This window comes from Malus domestica, chromosome 15 (assembly GCF_042453785.1).
Source record: "Malus domestica chromosome 15, GDT2T_hap1".
NCBI classification, from domain to species: domain Eukaryota; kingdom Viridiplantae; phylum Streptophyta; class Magnoliopsida; order Rosales; family Rosaceae; genus Malus; species Malus domestica.
This window is the reverse complement of record NC_091675.1, coordinates 12,298,712-12,320,769: the sequence shown is the minus strand read 5'-3', so window position 1 is coordinate 12,320,769 and position 22,058 is coordinate 12,298,712. Positions and strand designations below refer to the sequence as shown.

The window sequence follows — 22,058 nt, the reverse complement described above, 5'->3', positions numbered from 1 at the left end:
GCCTGTTTGAAGGCGTGGTTGACAGACTCAACGACTCGCTGACCTCCATGGATGTGAATCAGGGCAACAAGCTTTCCCTCACCGCCAAAATCAACGACATCAAAGACGTGGCTGAGCACCAAATTGACTGATCATGAGACTTGTTTGGACTCTCTGGCAGATCTCAACTTGACCTTCGTTCAAGAATTCAAGGCGGCGATGCAGAATACAACTGAATTTTCGAGCAGTAGTTTGGCGATTGTGGTGAAAATCCTGAGCCTTCTTATTAGGCTTCTGCAGCTCTCAGCTCTCAGCTCTCAGCTCTATGTGATTCTCGCATCTCTCAGCTCGTTTCCCAACGAACCTTTCTTCCACGGGAGTGAGTACAGTTGACACGCCGCTGCACCGACCGCATAGGCTCTGCTCCACTCCGACCGTTGAAATTTTCGATCAAAGTGTGATCGGCTGCCTAGCTTATGCAGTTTATTGTCATAAACAGGAATATGAGAAGGCAATTGTTACTAAAGAAGATATCTTGGATTATGAGTTGCATTCAGATCCTACATTTTCAGGCCATTTTGGGAACAATGTCGCAAGTTCATCGGGTAGCAATTTGAGATCAGACTTGATTGGAATGAGATTTTCACCATCACTCGTGGTAGGGATTGAAGAAAAAGGTAGGTCATGCCAAACCCATCTCGGAGCTCAAGCAGCTCATCTGCAACCTCCAGGTCTAGTACGAGCCTATCATCTCCCTCCACAACGGCTCCGGACCCGTCGTCTTCATCGCCGACCGCTTCCTGTAAATCCTACTGCAATAGAGGGAATTATGCAGCCTATTGTAGGTCATGATGGAAAGAGGAAAGAGCTGGAGAGTAACGTGCAATCCGCTATCAAGTGGGCTTGCTGGAAAAATGAACAGAATAGAAAAAAGAAAATATCATGATGTTGTTGAGAGAATATTTCAGAAAAAAGAAAAAGGGAAGAAATGGACAGAGAATGAGCGAGGAGATTAAGAAAAGCAAAAGGAGAAAGCAAAAGTGATGAATAAACACCCTACCAAAATGATGTAATTTATTTTCCTTATCTTTTGGAAACATCTGTATAAACCCTATCAGAGGGTAATATGTATAAACCCCATCAGAGGGTAATCATAAAAAATAAAAAAATAAATGGCAAAGCCCAAAATAGCACCAACCAAGCGACCAAAAGTACACCCAGTACTACCAAAATTATTCGGCAACATGCCGCTATTACCACCAACCAGGTGATCAAAAGTATGCCTAATACTCCAAAATTATTCGACAACCCGCCGCTATTACCACCAACCAGGTGATGAAATGTACAACCGGTACTCTAATATCATTTGGCAACTAGCCATTCATACCACCAACTAGGTGATGAAATGTACAATCCGTACTTTCCTTCATGCCACCAACCAGGTGATCAAAAGTACGCCCAGTACTCCAAATTATACATGAGCATTACTCATGTCATTCATACATAAACATTCATGAGCATCACTCATGACAATCATACATAAACATTCATGACAACATCCATGAGCATCACTCATGTCAATCAACATAAACATTCATGAGCATCACTCATGTCAATTAGCTTCAAAAGCTTCATTTACAGAGCTCTAGCTTAAAAAGCTTCATTTACAGAGCTCTAGCTTCAAAATCTTCATTTATAAAAGCTCCAGCTTCGAAAGCTTCATTTACAGAACTCTAGTTTCAAAGCTTCAGTTGCAAAGCTTCACCTACAAAGCTTCAATGCAGGGTATACAAATACCGCCTCCGAACAACCGCCACTTCGGCCCATACATGGATTCAATTTGAAGTCTCCAGCCAACAGACACTATTGACCAAAGACTTGGGGGACTACATTATGTACCATATATTGGGCCTCAACTGGGCCTCATGAAAAATACTTGGGGGACTTAGCCCATTATTTATGTATTAAGGAGCGAGCCCTTATTCTATAAAATAGACTCCCTCACTTTCATTAGAGAGCACCCATTATTCATGTACTGAGGAACGAGCCCTTATTTTATAAAATAGACTCCCTCACCTTCATTAGAAAGCAACGCTGCCAGCTGAGCAACCGCCTCGCCACGAGCATCACTCCTAACCCATCACTTATGTATTGAAAAGCGAGCCCTTATTCTATAAAAGGGACTCCCTCATCTTCATTAGAGAGCAACGCCGCCAGCTAAGCAACCACATCACCGCGAGCATCACTCATAACTTATCACTTATGTATTGAGGAGCGAGCTTTTATTCTATAAAAGGGACTCCCTCACCACCATTAGAGAGCATTGCCGCCTACTGAGCAACCGCCTCGCCGCGAGCATCAACTTTAACCCATCATTTATGTATTGAGGAACAAGCCCTTATTCTATAAAAGGGACCCCATCACCTTCAAACGCCACAAGCAGAGCCAACCAAGGCAACATAAGCCACGAGTCGAGCAGTCTCGCAGCGTGTGCTACTTCTAGTTGAGCATCATTTCAGATTAAGCACCGCCTCATATCGACCATCAGTTCAAGACAACATCTAGTTACTTCGGCCCACACTTGGACTGAATTTCAAGTCTCCAACCAAAAGACTTTCTTGACTGAAGACTTGGGGGATTACTGTTTAAACCATATTCAGGGCGTCGTATTTAGATATCGTACAAATACTTGGGGGACTTAAATGTAATTATGTGATAAAGGAATGGGCAAATATGTAAGAAGTGAGGAGTCCTTATTCTATAAAAGAACCCTTCACCTTCACAATTAGATGAGGCCATCTCCTAGGCCATCAGAGACCTCACTCTCTCCCTCGGAGGCTCTGAATCTCTCTCCCTCACTTCTCAGATAAATACATAATCAGTGTGGACGTAGCCCAAACCTTGGGGTGAACCACGATACATCTTGTGTTATTTACATTACTTGCAGATTCACAGTCGGATTGAAGTTGTTCCAAGACCTCCAGTTTTGTGCATCAACATACTTTTTTATTTTGTAGTGTTGATGGTGATTCAAAGCGTTCATTTTATATGTTACTCTTTACCGATCAGATTTGTTAAAAAATGATGTTATTTAGTCGTCTAATAATTATCTAATAAATACACTAACTATGTTGTTCAATTAAACAGTAAAACTTTGTGAAGTGATCAGGGCCAGCCCTGAGGGTAGCCTAAGTAGGTGCCTACCTAGGGCCCTCACTTCGAAAGGCCCAAAAAAAAATTTATATCCTGTAATTAACATATAAATATAAAAAAAGGTAAGAAATATCATAATTCATTTGTTAGTGCAGTGGAAATGTTGGCTTCATTTTTCTTTGGGGTGTTGAGTTTGAAACACGAAGCTGCCTTTCAGTCACTAGATTTTTCTTAAGTTTTCTTGTTTTTCAAATTTACTGCCAATCTATCTGTCCAACTCCCAATCCATTTGTCCAAATGCATATAAAGTTATAAAACTCAAGTCTCTTTGCAATCTTTTTTCTTTCAACTTCTCATTTTCTCCATTTCTATCGAATGTTTAAATTAACTTCCCATTCTCTTCATTTCTATTGAATGTGTAAACTAACTATTATATGGTCTTAAAGATTGTATTTTAAGGTAATCAAAACTTTGAATTTTATATTTTTCTTTTCAATAACTTTTTATTCAATGGATTATTTTAATATTCTATTTGTTAATGTGATGTTGATTTTAGAATAACAAAAAACACAAGAGAAACAATTGGCGTTGAATTTATTATACTCGTCAATCAAGTTTTATTGTTAAAACTCTCTTGATCATCAAGTTTTATTGTTCTTCACTCTCAATCTTAAACAATTAACTGCAAACGTTTAGTATATTTGTGTCTAAAAACGTGAATCGTGTAATGTTTAAATAATGTTTGTATATATATCTTATTTTGATATTAGTTTTTAATGATATTTGATGTGAAAATATAACTTTTTATGTATTTAGCGAAATTTTTTTTTATATAAATCAATGTACAAAGAACCGGAGATTAGAGAATTTTAGGACCCCACTTCGAAAGCTCGCCTAGGGCCCCCAAATTCTCAGGGCCGGCCCTGAAAGTGATCTTTGTGAACTATGACATTATAAAATAGGGAAGTGTTATTGGGACTCCAAAAATCTCATTCTACACTCTTCACAAGTGTATTTTTTTTTTCCAAATATAGAAAGTTTGGAGTGTAGAATGAGATTTTTGAAGTGCCAATAACAATTCTCCTAAAATATTGCAAGATGATTAGAAGAGTTGAAAAAGAAAAATAAAAGTACGACTAAGAGGGTCAGTAACATATCCCCAACTTGAGGAATGACAAGGCATATAAGTTCCGTGATTTAACAAAAGCATTGGATTATCTTAAAGCCACTGTATTTGAGGTTCAAATCTTCACTTTTTTATTAGTGTAAATTAATATGGAGCATCCCTTGTTATGAATTAAAAAAAAAAACATTGGATTGTTTTTTGGCTTTGAAAAGGACATCTCCAATTGAAATGGCTAAACTAGCTTCGTCTAAAATGATAGCCTTGCAAAAAATTATTTTTAAATTAATAGTATCACACCATGCTCATATACCATCTCCAATCGAATAGGTAAACATAGCCCCTCAATAACTTATTAGTTTTAAGTTTATACTTTAAATTTATTGATTAATTAAATTAAATTATTGTTAGATGTTTTTAAATCTAATTGTTGAATTTGAATTAATTATTGTAAGCGAGTAGTTGGACCCCAAAAAATAGGCTAAGAGGGGGAGGGTTACATTTGGCCAAATAATGGCCAAATGAGCTCTGTAGAATTATAGCCCGTCATCGGTTGGAGATGGATATTTGGGCAAATCATACCATTTTTTTACTTTTGGACCTTTAACCCTATCCAGTAGAGATGGCCTAAACTTCATCTCAACTTAGTCCATTCTCAAATTTGATGATATTATTTGGATGGTGTTATCAAAAAACATAGCTTTTTACCTTCTACACATACCTTTTTAATCTTCATCATTCCAATTCAATCATCGAAAATTAAGAAATGAGTGGAGAAAGTAAAAATGGCTTGTGAATAACACCATCTTAATTTGGGCTTTGTAGTATTTTGGATCATGATTGGAATTGCTTGATAAGCCCATAAGACTTCGGGGTGGGCGGGCCATATCTTACAATATATTTTTTTCCTTTTTCAAATAGGTGGAGTAGTTGGGGGGGGCATAGACTCATCATAGACGACGATCCCCAAAACATCAGAACCTCATGCCCATGCGTGGCCCAAACACAATGATACCATTGCATTTCTTGAGTTAGTTCTTTCTTGCAAAACTCTCTTTCAGAAGTAAAACCCTAACTCCATTTCCAACCACTTTTGTATCAATAAATTAATGTATTTCCAAACCCAAGAATGGTCGTTGAGTTGAGTTGAATTGAAACAAGAAAATCCCATCTTATTTGTTTATTTTTATTTATTTCATTTCAATAATTTAATCTCCGTATCTTTTTCTTCAGAAAATCACTACAGCTTCTGATGGCCATATCCATGGAGGTCAAGCTCCATCAGAAGGAAGACGGCCCGCGAGTTCTCAAGGTCCTAGAAGCTCTAAAACAAGCCTCCCACGAGCTACAGACCCACCCGATTCCCCACTCAAACTCATCCTCCGCCATTAACGCCCTCCTCGAGCTCGAGACCGAGTCCGACAACATCCTCTCCCGGGACCCACAACTATCCGCCCTCTCCCAGCACCTCGCCACCCTCAAAACCCTCGTCGAGTCCCTCCGCCAGTCCAGCGGCCACCTCAGCATCCGCTCCTTCCTTACTCGGTGCTGCTCGACTCACTGCCTCTCCAAACTCGCCCGGTCTATCGAGTCCGAAATTCAAGCTTGGATCGACCGCGAGTGCTTACATAGCTTGACGCGAGCTCTGGAAGAAGACCCAATTCGCGACGAGGACGAGTTGATCAAACTACTGACTCGGTTCGAGGACCGAGTTGCGCAGGGGTTCAACCATGAGTTGCAAGATTTGATCTTGAAGTCCAAAGTTGTCACCTCGCTCGAGTCTGTTCTGTGCGAGTCGACTTGGTCATCGAAGCGAGTCAAAGAACACATTGCTTTCGCCATTGCAGCTCTGATCAAGTTCAATAAAGATGTTTTCGTGGGTCAAGTTTTGATTGGTCGGCCGACGATCAGCTCTCTGATAAAAATCGCGTCTCCGAACGCGATCAGAGTACTCTGCGCGCTCGTCAGGCTGATCAAATCGCCGCTCGTCGACGAGATCGAGTTCAACGGAGAAATACCCAATATCATAAGCTTCCTGAATTCCGAAGATTTGGAAATGCGAGTGATGGCGATGGTCTGCGTGTTCGAAATCGGGTATTTCGGGCGGAAGGAGGCTATTGACGCGATGCTACAGGAGGGGTTGATTGAGAAGCTTGTGGAGTTGCAGAGGTCGGAGCACGGCGGTGATTTGATGAGGGAGAGCAGGGAGAAGGGGTTCTTGGAGAGCCACCCGTTTTCGAGCTGCGTGGCGAGGTTCGCAGTGCAGTTAGAGGTGGGGGAGGGGCTGAGGCAGCGGGAGAGGAGGGCGTTTAAGCAGCAGATATTGGTGAGAGTAAGGGAGGCGTCTATTTCCGACGCGGAGGCTGCCACCATTTTTGCGGAGGTTTTGTGGGGAGCTTCGCCTTAATTAAGGGGGTGAAAGAGAGGATAAATTTTTTATTCTGACGGGGCGGATGGTACACCACGTGTTTTTATACAAGTGGTGAGAAATTTTATTTTTTAATTTATTAATTTTTTAACACATATATTTATTAATTTTTTAACACATATATCATATTATTTGTATAATGACACGTATTGTAACACCTTATATGACGGTGACAGTGAAAAATCTCTTGAAAGGGAGAAGGTGATATGATTGGCTTTGGTGTAATTCAAAAGGGTACACAAAAATTCAATTTATTTGTTTTATGTGACTAATTAGTATTTGGTGGTTCAAAACATTGACCCTATGAAAAATTGGTTCAAATACATATCGTGCCCTAAATTGGTTCAAATGCAACCGATATTATTTCAAGTTAATCACGTATTGTTATTGATAATTCGATTGGTTTCATGATATTTCTCACCTAGACTCCCAACAGTTCACAACCTCACCCCATCCTGATTCATGATGAATATTTTGTTCGAACACACGTATAAGTGTGTCACCTGTTTGCGTAAAAAACTTGCCTACATCCCTTAAGACACCAGCATCACATGACAGACTAATAATACAATGTTGCACGATTTAAATTTCACACAAACACGAGGTTTTAAGACACCGATACTTTGGCCTCTTCCTACTTGTTTCCGACTAGCAGAGGAGAGCCTTTTGTAAGGTTTTAGGAATCAGAATATGTATGTACGAGGGGATATTCTTAGCTTAGGCATATGTTTCTGGGCTACCACAGATTCAGAATACGAATGATTGATGACAAATCTCTGAAATCTTTTACGAAGTCTGCTGAAAAAGTCATTAGACAAGTTATCTGGATGTTCATTAGACAAATTCAAAATCATTAATTTGTAGTTAAAAAATGATCGAATATGGTTCTACCAAGAAATACAAATTTCATCCAACAATCATAAGATTTCGGATTTGGATAATTTTTGGTAAACATGATTTTTGAAGTAAGACATAAAAAATAGACCGAAGAAAGTAAACAATAACAATATAAATAACATGGACCATAAACATCATATTGATTTCCACCTATTGCTAATCCTATTTCAAATTATTTTGTGAATATCATAGACATAAGACAGACCAGCTCTACGATTTAACTGTACACTTATTGCCTCAATTTACTTCACTACAAAAACCTCTTCAGTGAGCTTACTGCTTCACCGCTGCTCGGAGGCTGGCCGCTTCACTCAATAACACGTCGGATAAACGCAAAAGAATGCTGCTAAACAATGGCCAAAAACAGATGCAGCTCGTTAGGATTCTCCCGTGTTGCCATTTTAAGCGAGAGCGAACATTTAGAAGTTTGGAACAAAGCTTCTGAAATTACCTTGTGTCCTCTTCATACAAAAAACAGCAACCAAAACTCATCCAATCTCCCTTTATTCATGAACTGTACTTTTAACATCCTTCTTCCGTAAAAGTGCCCAGAAAATTGTGAAAGCCGCAACCATACTGAACTGCAAATGATCAGTGCTACTTGTTTTGATGCTTATCTTACCCATCCTACGGTTATTCATATTAGCATTAACCGACACTCTCATATCTCGCCCCAGCCGGGACTCGGACTGTAAATTTCCACCCAACACCATCTCTTTATTGAAAGACAGGATAGTCATCATCAGGCTCACATTGTCATTTCTCACAGGGTAGTCTCTACCCCTCAACGTAGCTTCAACACTGCCACCATACGCCACTTGCTCAGGACCCATCATTTGGCCAACATTCATCACAAGTTTCAATCTCTTCCCAACTGATATGGTGTCTTCAAGCTTTCCGCCAATGTAATACTTGTTCCCAAAGGACGTCAATGAGAATCCACTTTCAGCAACATTGTGCCACAACTTCCTCAGCTTCGTGTTGCTGTGAAGCGTATAGATGGTATCTTTACCAGCAGACTGAACATCAAGACCTACAGAATATGTGGTCCCACTGTGGTCTAAGTAAGCTGCAGCACACTCAGATTGAATGCTAAAATCCTGCTTGTCCTTGCTCATCTGCCCTGCGACAGAGGTAAACACATTCCTGTTCACCTGCATAGCAGCTTCCAAGCTAACCCCATCCAAGCCCACATCATTATCCCATCCATGGGAATCAAGAACAGGTCTCATAATCCACTGATCACTTGTAACAAGGCAACGATACCTGTGTGCAGGGCAATTAGAGCCAAAACTTGGAGGGACCTCCATCTCTGGTAATAAAACAGCCTCTTCTTGGGAAGCCTGCTGACTGTCAGAATTATCACCACTTGCCATATTTTTCTCTTTGGAAAGCTTAACCTCCATCTGCCTACGATACTCTTCTTTCAACTGTTTCTTTAGATAAAGAGTCTCTCGATAATCCAATTCATCAAGATAGTCTTTTTTCTGTGATTTTGTTAATCTCTCAAACTGAGATTTTGTTAGAATTCGGATTGGAGGTAATTGATCATACTCATCTTCCTCCTGCGTATATGAAACCAAGCTCTCATCAACTTCAACATCCCCTCCACTTGGACTAATGGTAGAGCGATGACGTAGAAGAGACGAGAGGAGATGCGGCAGAGAAGGCACGTGAGTGGCATTTGAGGGCCCCAGATGAATGCTGTCTTGAAATTTCATGAGGATATTGACATCACTCAGAACTTTAGTACAAATGCATAATAACAAAAACTGGGATTTCCAAACCTGTCCGTTTGGAAGTATCTTTTCACCGGCGATATTTTTCCTACACTGAAGATGATTCTCAACTAACAACACAGGGTTTTCAATTCTGGAGTCAAACACTGCCTGGTGTATATAGTGCTGCACCATATCTGTGCTTTGCCTCACATATGATTCATAATTGACGGGATTCCCATCAAGTCCTTCTGGAAGTGCTAGGGAAGAATGTGTCATGACAAGAATGGTGTTAAACCAAACTGCAGGACCGAATACTTCGGTTATTTGCTTCAAGAGGGAGAAGTCATTGTAGCTAGTACTCATGAGGTCGAGGCGTTCGAAGAACAAAACAATGTCAGGTGGACTTTTTCTAATAAATTTCTTCACAGAGAGCATAATCTTCTTATTTCTGCGGAAATTACCAGTACATGATGGCAAAAAACCAGGGGTATCGATGATAGTTACTCGAATCCCATTCACAGTTCCCACAACCTCTCGAATACGATTTGTGCCAGGTCGAAATGCATTGGTTTCAGTCATCGTTTGGTCAAATATAGAGTTTATTGTAGCACTCTTGCCAACTCCTGTTTTCCCTAGGACAAGGATTCTGAGAGAGAAATCCATTTCAGGCAGGCCGGATGCCTCTTGTTCTGCTGCCACTGTTCTAGCTCTATCACTCCTGAGATTAACTCTTTTCAAATCTGATTCTTCTGCTCGTATCAAAGTAGCCAGGTGAATACGATAAAGAACCTTAGCCACCAGAACATTGTTCTGCGACAGACCAAGCCGTAAGAGGAGGCGCAAAAACTTAACTTGAAGATCGTCAATTCTTACCAAAGGATCCATCTTTTTCTTACCAGAGCGATTATGAGAGTGATCCAAATTTTCAACTACAGCATGCTGCAGGGAAGGACCAGACTGATTTTCCTGATCACTATTAAATGAGGTTGATGCGGCAGGATGGATGCGTGGTGTTACCAAAGTGTTCGAGTGAGCAGCACCTGAAAATTAGAAAACATTGATCTCTCTTCACATAGTCAAACAAAATTCTTTAGTTTAAACCCGTACATTGATATTGGTTTCCACTTTTTAGCATCAACTAAGGATTTAGTATCTTTTACACTAAACAAAATTCTTAAACTAAAGAAGTGCACATCTTACAGTCAATCTTAGGAATCACTCATTAAGCACGATGGATGAAGTATCGGAAGGGCGGTATTACCTTGGTCATCAAACTCTTCATTGGAGGATTCCTCTCTAAAGAAATTGTCACTGCCCGACAATGGCCGAGGCAAAACCAAAGGCATGGAAACTAACTGAGAAGAAATCCAATCCTTAAGACTCTTCATCCTTCCTGCAAAACATTCCCAGCTGAAAATCACATATGTGCCTAACAATATTCCATCTTTCTGTAAATCTAATTCAAATCATAAAACAAGAAAATACAGAGAAAATTAAAAAACCCCTTTTCATATTTTAGTTTAAGCTTCTAATAATTGCAACAAGTTTGCTTCTTTACTTAAGTAATTATAATACAAAAATGAAAATTTTACAGCTAGAAATGAGAATTCAATTGAAATTCATGAATTTCCTGGCTAATTTGAAAGAAAGGGAAGTAGAACTTTACCTGGAAAATACGAATTTTGCGATGAATATGCTTTTACTCTACGATTAGGAGAAGATGAGTATCGAAGCCATGGGAAACGAATCGAGAATTGGGGCAGCTCAGAAACCCTAATTCAGAGAGCCGAGGAATCGTAAGGGGCGACGAAAGAAAGGGTGTGAGAGGCTGAGGAGGAACAAGATGATGACGATGACTAGGAGCTTTAGCCAGATAAGACAGAGACCGGAACCAAACACTTCCAAAACCAAAATATTAAAATATTGAATAAATTGTAGAAATGATCAATTGGAACCATGATTATTCAATTAAAAATACGTCGATCAACTTATCAAAAAGTGCAGTTATAGTCTCTCAACTAAAAATTCATTATCAATAATCTCTTAACTAAAAATTCATTACCAATAGTCCCTCAACTTTAATCCAATTAGAGAAATTGTGCCTTAATTTTAACCCAATTGAAGAAATGGTTCCTCAATTTTAATTATAGCTACATGTTTTTATGAGTTGAGGGACCAATGGTAATAAATTTTTAATTGAGAAACCATTACTCAAATTTAATTAAAATTAAAAGACTATTGATACAATTTACTTTAAAATATTTGGGATACTTTTTGTGCCCTAGAGAGAGGCGATTCACAATTTCAATTTTCACAAGAAAAATGAGATTTGTGCCTTTTATTTTTATTTTATTTTTGAGAAAATCATAAAAATAAATTCTCTTACTTTATTTTAATTTGTGGGTAAGTTTTTTTTCTTTTTTTTTTTTTTGTCTGGAAAGTGATTTCTACATTTCCTTTTTTTTTTTCCTCTTGCATTGGTTCTTAGATTGAATGGATGGACAGTGGATCGACAAAAATGAGGTGAGAAAAGCATAAATAAAAACATCATAAACTACCAAGAGTAGCATTTTAAATTCAAGCACATAATAAGAAGAAGCACATTCGCTCAAACCAATGTCATTACATCCAGGTCTGCACCTTGGCACATGTTCACAAATTCACAACACCATTAGGGTCGCACGGCCCAAACATAAAACAACGTGCCCAATCTTGAGCAACCCATATCAAAGGCCCCATATAAGATATGAGGCAACTTGTAAAAAGAAAAGTCTCAAGGTCCAGGTTGGAAGCCATGGAAGCTTCTATGGATAAGACTTAGAACTTAAGAAAGTTGTCCCACATTGTACCAAAGCGAGGTCCATGCGACCATCCTAACTAGAGTCGAGAAAGTCAACAGATGAAACGCGTTCCAAATTCAATTCAACAAAGAACAGAAATACGTACGAATCCACTTCTGGCTTTTCTTGCATGAACAAGCCACCTCTTCTTCCTCCTCCCTAATTCCTCAGTCACAACTTCCCTATAAATACACAACATACTCTCTCCATCTCCCAATTCATCTCCCGACTCGTAAAAAACTCCGAGGCATTTTCCGGGAAAAGAAAAGAAAATGGCGGTGGAAAGCAATCAGACAAGTGACCAAGAGATGGCGAATTCGCAACCGGAGCAGCAGGAGCTCAAACGGAAGAAGAGAATCAGATTGGCAATCTACATTGCTGTGTTTCTTGTGTTTCAGATCATAGTGATTACCGTACTAAGCCTCACCGTGCTGAAAGTGAAGTCGCCGAAGGTGCGACTTGGTGCCCTCAACGTGCAAAATCTCACGGCCGCCCCTGCAATGCCCTCGTTCGACGTGACATTCGCAACCCAAATCAGGATCAAGAACACAAATTTCGGCCGGTACAAGTTTGACGCAAGCACTATTAAGTTTGACTACGATGGCGCGACCGTCGGGCAAGTTAGCATTCCCAAGGGCAAGGCCGGAATGTGGTCGACCAAGAAGATTGATGTCACGGTGAATTTGAGTACCAAGGGGCTGCCAAGCTCCAAAAACTCCAGTCTTCGAACTGAACTGAGCACGGGGGTTCTGCGGCTGATGAGCGAAGCGAGGGTGAAAGGAAAGGTGGAGTTGATGATGGTGATGAAGAAGAACAAGTCTGCGAAAATGGACTGCACTTTGGAAGTTAACTTGTCAACCAAGAAAATTCAATATTTGAAATGCGAGTGAACAAAAGGGATAACTTCTGGTGATATGTATGGCCCCTTTATTAAGATTTAGTTAACGTTTCTATAATATTACCATTTTTATTTTTATTTTTATTTTTGAAGAAGGCTAAAATTAATTTATTCGAGCGAAGTGAATTTCGTAGTCTCATTTTCTGCCTATGCACTCCTCTCATATTCTTTAGTTTGAATAAATGAAACGAGAATCCAATGACATAACAAAAAGAAGTGCATAAGAAAAAACCGTAAGGCATGCTATTCATTTATGCAATTGAACTATAAAAACATGTAATTTTAGAAGGGTCCACTCACCGTACACCGATGGTGCAAAGTTGTACCAACAGTAATAACGGAATCACTGTTAATATTTGCACCTATTCACATAAAGGAGTACCTTTAGTCAAACTCTATTCAAATGATTGAATTTGGGAAAACGGACTTCAAAAACGGGTCCAGGATGTCGAAATTAGCCTAGGAGAAGTCTCGAACGAAACCCCAAAAAGTCAACCTTAAAAGTCAATGTTGATCGTTAACCAGTCAAAGTCAACGATGACCGTTGACCGAGTCAATAGTCAGAGTCAACAGGTCAAATGGTCAAACTGGGATTGGATTTGGGTTGGACCGATTGGGCCCTAAGGGTTTTGGGTTTAAAGGGTTTTTGGGTTTTAAGTGAAAAGGGCTTTGATTCCTGGTTGAAATGCCTGAATGCTTTAAGCCTAAGGGTTTGTGGGTTTCAGGAGAATGGGCCAAAGGCCTTGATTTAAGATGGCCCAAGGGCCCTTTACACTAAAACAAATAAATAAATAAAATAAAAAGAAATGGTTTTTGGGTTGGGCTCTGCAGGAAAGGCCCAAATGCCTTTTGGGTTTCTGGTTTGCTTCACAACGGGCTTAAGGCCGGAGGTCTGAGGAAATGGCCTGAAAAGCCTGGTTTCACAGGGGAAGAACACCGGAGCTTTTAAAGCTCCGGCCGACTGAAAACAGGGGTTTTAGACCCCGATCTAGGTACCAAATTGAAGCTCGAGACGAGATGAGCATAATGGTACCTTTGGTTCATTACAAAACGGCCGGAGGTGATCGGAATAGCCCTCGACACCCACGGACTCGTCTGAGATGGGTGTGCCTTCCCCTGCACAGATCTCGTTCCTAAAACCTTGAAAATAACGAGATAAACTCAATAATCACATCCAAGCAACACTCTAAAACGGAAGGAAGGAAACCCAAGGCTTACCTAACCGGAAATAGGGAAGGGACTCGTTTAAGGCCCTTCCTAGGTTCGTCGACCTCGCAGAGACGAGAGAAAGAGATGGAGGACGAGGTTTAAATGGTGGTGGTGTCCTCGAGCAGGTAGAGTAGGTGTGTGTGTGGTCACGGTGCAAGAGAACAAGAGAGGAATGAGAGGGTTTCGAGAGGCAGAAGGAAAGAGAGAGAAGGAAAGAGGGGTCATAGGGTGGGGGACTGAAGAGAGAAAAGGGAGGTGAGTTAGGGTGTTGTCATGTGGCAGTTTGAGGTAAAACAACATATAATACGAATAATTGGGGGCTGGTTGTAACAATCTACCCCCTTAAAAGAATTTCGTCCTCGAAATTTAAAATCACTTACTAAACTGAAATACTCAAAAATAGGAAGAAGAATATATGTATACGTATAAAGAGAAATCAAGTAAGAGTGGGTGCATCAAAGAGAATAGGCCTCACCGTCGCGAGCGGGTTGCAGAATCCTCTATCATGCCTCCAAGCTCTTACTTTCTTCCCCATCAGTGTAAAAGTAGAAACATACTTATAAAGATATAAAATCGAAAACATATATTGATGTAGGGTCAAAAGTACGTACGTAAAACACGATAGCATCAAAATAAATATGTACTAACATATAGGTTGAAAACTCGTGCTAAACTTAAAACCGAAAACAGAAATACTCTCCCCCAAAACATTTGAAACGTCTAAAACAAATATATAACTATAATAAGAAAATTTACAATATTTATACTGAAAATCAAAAATCGAAAATGGAAGTGGGTCTTGCCCAAGAATTCGTAACTTCACGTACTCCGAATGCCACCAAATCTAGAAGTCCTGACATCCAAATGATGTCAAAACTGACACTTTACGAGAATAGAAGAGAATCCTAAGTATGCTTTGAACAAACCACGCTCTGATACCAATCTGACACGTCCCGATCCCGATATTCCTCGAATACCAGGATAGGCATGTGCTGAAAGCCATTAATTGATACAAAAGCTAAGAATAAGAAGTAAATAAGGGTTATGAATTTAAAATACAATGAATTAATAATTTTAGGAACGTGTTCAGAGAATACAACTAACTAGAGCTCTAAAAGAATTAATATAAAATTAAGTAAATAAGAGGATGTGGGTTCTACACCGAGAGGACTCGAATATGCCAATGCGAAAGCGTTGATGTCGGGATCGTATGCCTCGATTCTAAATCCTAAAAGGGGGTGCAAAACAAGGGTGAGTGGACCAAGTTCATATATATATATATACACACACACACACACACATAATATGAAAACAGTTATGAACATACTAACCCCTAGGTTTATATATAATGAAAAATACTAAAATAATAAGTGATAGGTTTTCTGCAACTCTAGCATGCCATAAAACATCTCAACATGTATAACATAGTGCGGAAAAACGTCATATAAATCATCGCGTGTATCGTCTTGTAGATCGTCTCATAAGCGCGGTGTGCTGCTAGTAAGATCACTGAATAATAATATAACTCCCGGCCCTATGCCAGCACCGTGGTCTCTGCGCCCGTAACCAAAGATTACCAACTCCCGGCCCAATGCCTGCTCCATGTCCCTCAGCCCGTAGCTAGGGATTATTCCTCCTGGCCTACTACCAACACCAGATCCTCGCCCCAGGTGGCATAATGTCCACTAGGTACACACAAATAGTTATGTCTCTCATAAATAACCACTTCATAGTATAAAGTCATCCATCGTCTATACTATAAAGAGGGGTTTCTAAAACATGTTCTAGCATCATATCGTCATCCATCATATAGTCTACCAGTTCATGGTTTTTATAGAAAATACGATATATATTAAAATATAGCTCAATATAGGCCAACAATTAATTCCTTACAAAATAACGAGACGATAATCAACATGCTTAACATAAAATCAGTTCATAAACTCGTAAGGCATGCATTTCATTTATGCTAATAAACTATAAAATTATGTAATTTTAGAAGGGGTCCACTCACAGTACTTAACCTCCAGAAACTGTGCCACTAGCGAAGACGGAAACGTCACAATAATTACCTCTAAGCACATAAAGGTTACATTTAGTCAAACTCTACCCAAACGATTGAATTTGGGAAAATGAACTTCAAAAACGGGTCCAGGACGTCGAAATTAGCCTAGAAGAGGTCCCGAACAAAACCCCGAAAAGTGAACTCTAAAATTCAACGTTGACCGTTGATCGGTCAAAGTCAAAGTCAAAGTCAACTCTGACCGTTGACCAAGTCAACAGTCAGAGTCAACAGGTCAAAGGGTCAGATTGGGCTTGAATTTGGGTTGGGCCGAGTTTAGGGCTTAGTATTTGGGTTTAAAAAGGCTTAGGGAAATAGGTTTAGGGTGATGGGTTTTGGGCTTAGAGCCCCAACAGAAATGGCCCAAAGGCCATTTTGGTTTTTAAAACAATTAAATTAAAATTAAAATAAACTGGGCTTAACGGGGCTGGAGGCCTGAGTTCCTCTCGGCCCTAAGGCTTGAAGCCAAAGGGTTTGGGCCTTGCTGTCACAGCTCTAAGGCCTTTTTGGGTTTGAAGAAAATAAAACAAAACAATATAAAATAAAAAGGAAATGGGCTGGGCTACTGGGCTGAAACCACAACGGGCTTAAGGCCTGTGGGTTGAGAAACGGCCTGAAAGGCCTTGGGTGCACCGAAGAAGAACGTCGGAGCTGTAGAGCTCCGGTCGACTGCAAACTACATCCTTAAACTCCGATCTAGGTATCAAAATGAAGAACTAGACGAGATGAGCAATTTTATACCTTCCGTTTGCCGTGAAATGGCCGGAGGTGACCGAAAATTCCTTTGACACCCACGGTTTCGCTGGAAATGGGTGTGCCTTCCCCCAAGATAAACTTAATAAATCTCATCTAAACTTCACACTAGAACGAAAAGAAAGGTAAAATCGAACTTACCTAACCGGAAAATCGAAGGAATCTCTGCCGGAGAGTTCCTGGGTTCCACTACTCCTCGCATCGACGGGAGAGAGAGAGAGACAAGGTTTGATGATGATGATGGAGGTGTTGCAGGTACGGGGTTGGTGATGGGTGTGTGCGTGTGCGTGAGTGTGGGTGTGGTTCATGGAAGGATGAGAAAGAGAGAGATGAGAGTGATTGCAGAGAGATAGAGAGAAGAAAGAAGGGGGGTTACGGGGTAGGAGACAGAGAGAGAACATGAGGGTTGATAGGGTACTGCCACGTGGCAGCTCAATTGGGTAAAGGAATATGGACTAAATTGATAATTTCATAAACATTTTGGGGAACAAAAAAATTATACATATAATTGGGGGTTGGGGTGTTACAACGAGAAAGAAAATCACCACCTTTATTCAGCCACATTTTTTCGGATCTTGGATTACACAAGTTATGTTGCTACCAAAGATTAGGGTATGGTAAGATTCGAATTCAGGGTAAGAACACAAATTGACCATTATATGATAAACTCTTTTCACATTTTAAGGTGATTCAAACTCAAGATACAGTGACGGATTGTCCTTACTAACTTTAACTCTTATTTACCACGTTCATCTAATTCAAAACCAAACGCTAAAACATTACTGTTGAATGAAAAAAGGAAAAAAAATTACACAATGACTTCAAAAACCACCACATTTGCATCCTGTTGCATCAAAGTTCTTTTTCTCCAAAAGTTTTAAGTTACTTTAGGCTTGGCATTTGCCTTTTGCCAAAGCAAAACCTGACGCTAAAACTCTACTGGCTGGAAAGAGAAAACAACACAAAACTGCAGAAGACCGAAAGGCGATGTGCATTAATCTCTTACAATGTAGGAAAAATGGACAATGACCGGTTCTGATGAATGAAAGTTACAGAAGAAATCCAAACTCTCTTTTACTAAGTTCGACCATGATCATCATCATCATCGTCGTGTCGTCGTCGTTATCATCATCATCATAAACAGTCCTCTAGAAAGGGAAAAATTCGTTGAATTCTACCTCTGGTTACTAATTCAAAAGCTAAAAGCATGCTCTAATTAAAGGCTAACATTACGCTGAGCAGATTGGCAGGAAGGATCAACAGATGAAAACGAAGAATCGAACAACAGAGAGGAACAACTTCCGGCTTTCTGTTGCACCGTTTTTAACTTAAATCTTGAACAGCAGCCCACCGTGTGTGGCAAAGAACGGAGCAAACACAAGAGACTCAACGGCCATAAGCTTGATAAGAATATTGAGCGATGGTCCAGACGTATCCTTCAGAGGGTCTCCAATGGTGTCACCGATGACTGCAGCTTTGTGGCATTCTGATCCTTTTGGACCAAGGGTCCTTGCATGCTCCGAAGCACCAGCCTATTACACCAGCCAAAATCCAGACGATAAGACAAAGCTAAAAGGCTGATACAGCTTAATCATAGCCACAAAAAAGCATTTGTAAAACCCATCAAATGCTTACCTCAATGTATTTCTTGGCATTATCCCAGGCACCGCCCGTGTTGGATGCAGATATGGCAATCTGCAAATGCAAACAGGTTTTATTCAGATTTAGCATAATTGACCCAAACAGATAGACGAGTCAACAGAAAGAAAGATCAATCCATCAACTGTATCAGCATTACCTGTACACCGGAGACAAGGGATCCAGCAAGCACGCCAGCGAGAGTTTCCACACCAAAAAAGATCCCAACAATGAGGGGCGTAAGCATGACAAGGGCACCAGGTGGGATCATTTCTTTGATGGAAGCATCAGTCGAAATCTTAACACATGTAGCGTAGTCCGGCTTGGCAGTGCCCTCCATGAGACCTGGAATGGTATTGAATTGCCTGCGCACTTCCTCAACCATCTTTAAAGCTGCACTTCCCACACTCTTCATTGTCATGGCAGAGAACCAATACGGAAGCATTGCGCCCACTAACAAACCAATAATCACTTTCGGGGTCAACACATCAACTGTTTCGATTCCAGCACGGCTGACAAAGGCACCAAATAGAGCAAGGGACACAAGAGCAGCAGAGCCAATTGCAAATCCCTACAAACAGAAGCACACGTGACTCAGTGACGTTTAAAATTTTAGTAAAACTAGGATTGATAACTAGAGGTCAATTCCTCGGACCATCAATGAATACTTAAGAGGAAATTCCAAACCTTTCCAATAGCAGCAGTGGTGTTTCCTGCAGCATCAAGAGCATCAGTTCTCTCTCTGATTCTGTGGCTCATGCCTGCCATCTCAGCAATGCCTCCAGCATTGTCACTGATGGGACCATATGCATCAATGGCTAATCCAGTTGCAATGGTGCTCAGCATTCCAAGGGCAGCTACGGCAATCCCGTACATAGCTGCAAAGCTAAAACTAACAAAAATGCTGACTGCAATGGCAAATATAGGAATAATGACGGATTTGTATCCCAATGCAAGGCCAAAAATGACATTGGTCGCAGCTCCAGTCCGGCAAGAATCAGCAACATCTTGCACAGGGCTACAGCATAATACAGAGCAACCATTAGATTCAAAGACAATTAAACTAGATATGGTAGAGCGGTAAACCCAAGAAAACTAGTTACCTGTACGCATTGCTTGTATAGTACTCTGTTACGAACCCAATGATAAGCCCAGCCCACAAACCAACACCGACACATAAGAATAGCTGCCTGCAAATTCAATTCAGCGTTCAGATACAATAAACAGGTAGAGAAACATACAAGTAGAAATATAACCGCAGAAATCTCCTTAATCACAGCACTGATGACAATAAATTTTCAAAAGAAGCAAAGTTTACCAGCTCTTCACAACTTTCTGTGTTCCGAAATTGAAGATTGTGAAGGAAGATGGAACAGAAATCCACGTAGCAATCGCAACTCCAACAGTCATGAGTACAGTAGAGATGATGAGCTGCTTCTTCAATGCTGGCTCAATTTCCTTTACAGCCTTGATCTCAAAGAAATCGGTTGCAAATAGGGTGGTGAGCAGACAAACAAGGATGCCGATGGAACTGACAATGAGAGGATATAGCATTGCAGTTAACTCGTGATTGATCCCAAATGAGGAAATGGAAGCAACCACAAGGGCAGCACACGATGACTCAGCATAGGATCCAAAAAGATCAGATCCCATGCCAGCTATATCTCCAACATTGTCTCCGACATTATCAGCTATCACCTGTACAAATGGAAAACATCAGTTTTGGAGACACGGAGAAATTAAATTAATAGCTTCAAACAAATTTCCAAATGGTGGTGTATCTCTTACAGCTGGGTTCCTTGGGTCGTCCTCGGGAATATTTCTTTCAACCTTGCCGACAAGATCTGCACCGACATCAGCAGCTTTGGTATAGATGCCTCCACCAACTCTGCCAAATAGAGCCATGGAAGATCCACCAAGACCATAGCCAGTTATAGCCTCGAAAAGACCACCCCAATCATCACCGTAGTACAACTTGAAGAGATTGATAGCAATGTAAAGAACCAACAGACCACTTGAAGCGAGGAGAAATCCCATCACAGCTCCTGATCTAAATGCAGTAATAAAAGCCTTCCCAACACCTTTTCTTGCCTCCAATGTTGTTCTGGCATTTGCGTAAGTAGCAATCTTCATCCCGAGGAATCCAGAAACCACTGAAGTTATGGCACCAAGCAAGAAGGAAACGGTGCTGAAGATGGCAGTGGCGAGAGCTGGTTTGCATATCTTGGTTTGGTCATATGTACATGCACGGCTACTTGTGCTAAATCCCTCCACGGACCCAAGGAAAAGGAAGATCAAGATTGCAAAAGCGACCATGAAAGCACCCACATACTTGTACTCCGTGAAAAGGAACGAGGTTGCTCCTGTATCACACAAGCATCAACAAGTTAGTGAAACATAAACTTGACCAACAATTTACCAATTCCACCATAACTGGCGTTCAGCCGAACAAGTCCGAAAACTATCATTTGGACATGAACATACGTAGTTAACAAGAATTAGACCTCAGGAGGACACATTACGAAAAAACATAGAAGATTTTATCAGTTAAAAAAATAATAGGTGGGTCCTTCCCATTCCTACCAAATAATATAAAATAATAAGGACTAAATAATTGGTGCACCAAAATTCAAGAACAATCGACCATAATCCTACTAAACATAATAATAATGGAATCACACAAGTCGTTAATCTGTTGAAAACATAATTAGAACCAGTAAACACAGCGGATAAAACGACGTCGGATCCACAAAAAGAAGACAACTTTATTTTTTTCTCTGTTTGGCCTGCATACTGGACAGCTCAAAGCTCAAACAGAACGGACATAAACACAACAATTAAGCATACAAACCGAACCCAGAAAACCAAATGAACAAATCCGACGTCGTTTTATCAATCAGAATTTCAAAAGACGTGAAATTTAGAGAGAGACAGAGAGAGAGAGTTGTGGAAATGGACCTTCGGAAATGGCGGTTTGGATTTCGGCGCATCTGAGGACGACGTTGTGATCATTACCGCCTTCTTCCTCCTCGATGAGGTAATCGTTGTACCCATTTTTGTCAGCGCCGCCGGAATTGGAGTCCCGGCCGCCGCCTGGGGAGAGCTTAACCTGCGAAACGTACATCCACTGGACCAAGGAGAAGGCGATGCCGATCACCGCGCACAGCGGAATCAAAATCTCCGCCCCGAGATCTGGGAGTATCGTCGCCCCCATAGCTCCTTTGCCCAACAGAGGAAACACAGAGAAACAGAGGAGGCTTGGAGTTCAAGAGAGAGAAAGAGAGAAGAGAGAGTGTGAACGAGAGTGTGTCTGTGGATGGTTAGAGTGGGTTTATATAAGCGAGAGAGAGATGGAGA

The 22,058-nt window shown here is 40.6% G+C and overlaps 4 protein-coding genes across 8 annotated transcripts; 2 read left to right on the top strand and 2 right to left on the bottom strand.

Moving 5' to 3' along the window:
• Window positions 1-5,255: 5,255 nt before the first annotated feature.
• LOC108169401 (uncharacterized) lies at window positions 5,256-6,937 on the top strand. The gene is made up of 2 exons (XM_029095070.2): window positions 5,256-5,395; window positions 5,489-6,937. Exons 1-2 carry the CDS (start codon window positions 5,385-5,387, stop codon window positions 6,660-6,662), a joined length of 1,185 nt encoding a protein of 394 aa, XP_028950903.2. The 5' UTR covers window positions 5,256-5,384; the 3' UTR covers window positions 6,663-6,937.
• Window positions 6,938-7,587: 650 nt separating this feature from the next.
• Window positions 7,588-11,247, bottom strand: LOC103400062 (translocase of chloroplast 90, chloroplastic). Of its 5 annotated transcripts, none has more exons than XR_523751.4 (4): window positions 10,968-11,204; window positions 10,563-10,694; window positions 8,032-10,341; window positions 7,588-7,926 (listed from the first exon to the last, which is right to left on the bottom strand). XR_523751.4 is itself a non-coding variant. In XM_008338752.4 (3 exons), the coding sequence occupies exons 2-3, from the start codon at window positions 10,687-10,689 to the stop codon at window positions 8,084-8,086; spliced, it is 2,385 nt and encodes a 794-aa protein (XP_008336974.3). In that variant the 5' UTR covers window positions 10,690-10,694; window positions 10,968-11,247; the 3' UTR covers window positions 7,588-8,083. The 5 variants fall into 5 exon arrangements, 2 of the variants coding, with proteins under 2 accessions (XP_008336974.3, XP_017178776.3); XR_523750.4 differs by having other exon boundaries at window positions 7,588-7,923; XR_011576152.1 differs by having other exon boundaries at window positions 7,588-7,923; window positions 10,563-10,757; window positions 10,968-11,107.
• Window positions 11,248-12,413: 1,166 nt separating this feature from the next.
• On the top strand, window positions 12,414-13,031 carry LOC103424893 (late embryogenesis abundant protein At1g64065-like). Its single transcript, XM_008362980.3, has one exon. It carries the CDS (start codon window positions 12,414-12,416, stop codon window positions 13,029-13,031), a length of 618 nt encoding a protein of 205 aa, XP_008361202.3.
• A 5,004-nt stretch (window positions 13,032-18,035) lies between these two features.
• LOC103415567 (pyrophosphate-energized vacuolar membrane proton pump) lies at window positions 18,036-22,058 on the bottom strand. The gene is made up of 8 exons (XM_008353886.4): window positions 21,660-22,058; window positions 20,490-21,064; window positions 20,020-20,399; window positions 19,805-19,891; window positions 19,389-19,719; window positions 18,862-19,272; window positions 18,699-18,758; window positions 18,036-18,595 (listed from the first exon to the last, which is right to left on the bottom strand). Exons 1-8 carry the CDS (start codon window positions 21,913-21,915, stop codon window positions 18,392-18,394), a joined length of 2,304 nt encoding a protein of 767 aa, XP_008352108.3. The 5' UTR covers window positions 21,916-22,058; the 3' UTR covers window positions 18,036-18,391.

Coding starts and splice junctions, on each gene's coding strand:
- LOC103415567 (XM_008353886.4), bottom strand. CDS start 21,915: ATGGGGGCGACGATACTCCCAGATCTCGGGGCGGAGATTTTGATTCCG. Junction 19,720..19,804: donor TATACAAGCAATGCGTACAG/GTAACTAGTTTT, acceptor ATTATGCTGTAG/CCCTGTGCAAGATGTTGCTG. Junction 19,273..19,388: donor CCACTGCTGCTATTGGAAAG/GTTTGGAATTTC, acceptor TTCTGTTTGTAG/GGATTTGCAATTGGCTCTGC.
- LOC103424893 (XM_008362980.3), top strand. CDS start 12,414: ATGGCGGTGGAAAGCAATCAGACAAGTGACCAAGAGATGGCGAATTCG.
- LOC103400062 (XM_008338752.4), bottom strand. CDS start 10,689: ATGAAGAGTCTTAAGGATTGGATTTCTTCTCAGTTAGTTTCCATGCCT. Junction 10,342..10,562: donor TGAAGAGTTTGATGACCAAG/GTAATACCGCCC, acceptor TCTAATTTTCAG/GTGCTGCTCACTCGAACACT.